This window comes from Pundamilia nyererei, unplaced genomic scaffold, assembly GCF_000239375.1.
Source record: "Pundamilia nyererei isolate P.nyererei 1_Seehausen unplaced genomic scaffold, PunNye1.0 scaffold03439, whole genome shotgun sequence".
Lineage (NCBI taxonomy): Eukaryota > Metazoa > Chordata > Actinopteri > Cichliformes > Cichlidae > Pundamilia > Pundamilia nyererei.
The window spans coordinates 1-3,739 of NW_005190840.1; the positions used below are offsets into that span (position 1 = coordinate 1).

At 51.5% G+C, this 3,739-nt stretch overlaps 1 protein-coding gene across 1 annotated transcript; it reads right to left on the reverse strand.

Annotated features, from left to right (window-relative positions):
• Positions 1–13: 13 nt before the first annotated feature.
• Positions 14–3,318, reverse strand: LOC102207142 (echinoderm microtubule-associated protein-like 6). Its single transcript, XM_005755810.1, has 11 exons — positions 2,980–3,318; positions 2,229–2,340; positions 2,026–2,153; positions 1,766–1,907; positions 1,548–1,700; positions 1,337–1,468; positions 1,127–1,215; positions 885–1,052; positions 601–802; positions 215–341; positions 14–148 (listed from the first exon to the last, which is right to left on the reverse strand). The coding sequence occupies exons 1-11, from the start codon at positions 3,211–3,213 to the stop codon at positions 34–36; spliced, it is 1,602 nt and encodes a 533-aa protein (XP_005755867.1). The 5' UTR covers positions 3,214–3,318; the 3' UTR covers positions 14–33.
• Between the last annotated feature and the right edge of the window lie 421 nt (positions 3,319–3,739).

Below are 3,739 nucleotides of genomic sequence, written 5' to 3' on the forward strand. Positions count from 1 at the left end.
ACACACACACACACACATGAGTCGAGGGCTGCGTCAGCTGCTCCCGGTAAGCAGAGGTCCCACGCTCACCTCCACCACCTTCTTCTTCTTCGTCACGTTGTTCTTCAGCAGTTTGTCGGGAAGTGGTGCAGCTCGGCTCACCGGAGGCCTGAACAGGAGAACCGACATCAGACACGCACGTCTGAACCCACAACAGGAAGCAAAGCGATCCTACCTCTCCTCCACGGGAAGCTCTTTGTGCTGCAGGTGAGGTTTGGTTCCTGACATGTTCCTGATGCTGGCCGAGTAGATCTTAGTGATGTAGTCCACCACCTTCTCCCGGGCCACGTCGCTGTCGTACCCTAAAAACAACAACACGACACAGAGGTGACGACGAAGGTCAAGAACCGAGCAGAGAACATCTTCTGTGCAACATCTCTAAAATGAGAAATGTCCTGTCTCAGAGAGATGCTGAAAAACCAGTTCATGCATTTATTACAGCGATGTTTTCCTCCGCTCACCCTCCAACCAATCACAGCAGCTGCCCCTCCTTGAACGAGGCAGCTGCTGTTCTGAACTGGGACTGTAAAGTGGAAAGGAGTTGCCGTGGTCACGGCGTACCTCCGTCCTCCTCTGTGTCGTCGTCAGACTCCTCGCTGTCCACAGCTTTGCTCTCCTTGTGACCCGGCAGCTCTCTGGTCCAGATCATCAGCGCTGTATCAGCCCCGCCCACTGTCAGCAACACGGTGTCATCGTTGGACCAGCGGACATTGGTCACGTTGGAGCTGTGACCCACATACTTCTTAAACTTGGCAAACTGGCCCTGAGGTCAGAGGTCAGAGGTTAAGATGAACAGAGCCTTTGAAAGTAGACGGTTTGAGACGTGGCGTGGACTCCTCTCTCACCCTGGACGGGAAGCTGAAGAGTTTGAGGAAGCCGAAGTCGTCTCCGGTGGCCAGCAGTTTGCGGTCTTTGGTGAGCGAGGCGGCGTTAACAAAGCTGAGCGTCGGCCATATCCCCTCACAGGTGGGACCGAAAACGGACGTCCAGCTCGCCCATTCCAGCTTCTCGAACTGAAACAGAAACACGGCATGACCTCTGCAGTTCAGTTGAAACGCCTCACCAGAGCTGTCGGCGCACTCCTGACCTCGGCCACGCTGATGTTCTGTCTGCGTCCTCGCGGCGCCTCAAAGAATAGCTGCTCTTTGGCTCCGGTGTTCACCTGCAGCAGCTTACCTGTAGAGGTAGCACATGAGAGTCTGACGCCACCTCACTGTCATGTAAAGCTGCAGCCTGCTATTAATGGAAAGTGTGTCCTGAAGGTGGCGCCAGTGACCGCAGCACAGGTGAGTCTCACCTCTGGAGTCCCAGTCGATGTGAGTGACGTAGCTTCTGGCTCCTTTGCAGATGCCGACTCTCTTGCTGGTCAGGACGTTGTAGATGTCCACAAAAGAGTCGTGCGAGGCCACAGCCAGGTACTTCCCCGCATCTGAAACACACACCTGACTCATCAGCGACCCACCGGTGACCTTCATCCTGTGCCACACCTGTGCGCTGAGTTCAGGTACCTTGGGAGAAGCGGATGTCTGAGATGAGCTCTCTGCGATGGTGAAACGTCACCATGTCTTCCAGCGTGTCGGCGTTCACCACCAGGAAGCTGCCATCATTTAGGCCGACCGCCAGAGCTTTCCCGTCCGGAGAGAAGGCACAGCACCGCCCACCTGACAGGAAACACAGCACAGGTAAGAAAGAGAGCACGCCAAGGTTTCACATTTGCTCGTCTCACCTTTCTTGAGCTTGCGGACAGCCACCATGCGGTGATTGGCTGACAGCTCCCAGATCCTCAGAGTTTTGTCGTCACTGACGGTGGCACAGACAGGAAGTAGAGGGTGTGCCGCCAAACCCCACACCTCGCCCTCCATGTGACCCTGGCACACACAGGTGTGAGGTGTACAGGTGACTGTGTCAGTGCACTGTAGCGATTCAATCTCAGTGAGGTGGGGGCGGAGCAGGAGAGCCCGTGACAGATTGGTGAAGTTAACTTACCTGCACCAGCAGCGTCATGGGGCCGCTCTTATCGATCTCCAGGATCTCTCCGTTCTTGGTTCCCAGCAGGATGTGACCGTGGCCCAGCGTGATGGCTCTGATGGACGGGTTGTCCTCCAGCAGCAGCCCTGCTCAGAAAACACGACCGATCACCTTCAGGCGCTCGCGCCGTTCAAAAACACCCCGATGCTGGCGTCCCCTACCTTTAGAGGACGGAGACAGGACAGCCCGCTTGATGGCGTACGTTTTCAAACATCTCTCAAACATGTCGTCCCAAAGCTCCACGATGCCGTCTTTCCCCCCCGTCACAAAACCCTGGACACAGGAAGCAGAAATGCAAACAAGTCTGTGGTTATGATTTTATTTTGAAAGGGTCGTTGTCATGCTTCCAGGTCACCAGTGTTTTTGAGTTCTTGTGTTACTTTGTATTCATGTTCTCGGTTCATGAGTTTGGTGTGTCTGTGTCTTCTTCCCCTTTCCTGTTCCCTCGTCCTCCTCCTCACGTTTCTCCTCCCCAGCCTGTCATGTCTCCCCTCTCGCGCTCTCTCTGTGTCTCGACCACCTTAACTGCCCCCCCCCCTCATTAGCTCGTTTCCCTGAGTGTTCTCCCCTGTCATGTGCCATGTGGTGCGAGTGCTTCCTGTTTTACTTTGATAGTCTCCTGTGTGACGTGTGTCATGTTTCCCTGCCTCATTACTTAGATCACCTTCGGCTGAGTTCCCTCCTGTGTGTTTAGTTTAGTTCTGTATCTCCTGCAGCATAAAGCTGTGTTTTGAGTTGCGTCCTGCCTTTGCATCCTCTGCTGCCTGCAGCCACTTCTTGACAATCATCTTCAATCATCAATCAATCAATCATGTAAAAGATAGTTTTTGTCCATGAGTGCTGCTCGTATTACTCCACCCTGCTACAGACTCAACCCTCCTCCACTTTAGATAACAAAGGATGAAGCGTCACCTTGTCCAGGGAGCACATGGCGAACACGGGGCCGTCGTGGGCTTTGATGGTCTTGATAAGCATCGTGTCTCTCCAGATGTAAACGTCTCCGTTCGTGGCTCCGGAGAAAACGAGGTCCTCGGATCGACCGTAACACGCCGACATCATCGTCTCCTGTTTCCCCAGGTTCCCGAAAATCCCGCGTTTGAAGGTCAGACCGCCGCCTGCGGGACAGGAACGGATGTTTACAAGCATCCATTTAAAAAGAAACGTTTTAAAGTTCACGTTTTATCAGAGCGTGAATAAAACCACCACATGTGGGTAGGGCTGCCACAAACGATTATTCTGATAGTCGACTAGTCACCGATTATTTTTGCGACTAGTCGACTAATCAGATCATCATCCATTGAACATACAGCTTATTGCACCAGCAGCATCTGCTCTTATATAACTATTATTAGCTTACAGCTTTAAGTGCTAACAAAGAATAAAGACAAGATGATAGTTTATTAAATTTAAATTAAATTTGCAGATTGTTTCGGTGAAGTTTAATAAACTCCTTGCTATCTAAAATATAACAGGACACCGGAGTATATTCTGGAGCATCTCACACTTCTGATGATCAGCTGTCTGCTTGACGTTTATTCAGCTGTGTAAAAACTTTAATCTCAGCCAAACTGATTTACTCAGGAACAAATAAAATACTGAAAAAAGCCAAACAATAACATTGTTAAGTTATCTAAGTGACTCATATATCATGTTTAACCTGAGTAGCGAAAGA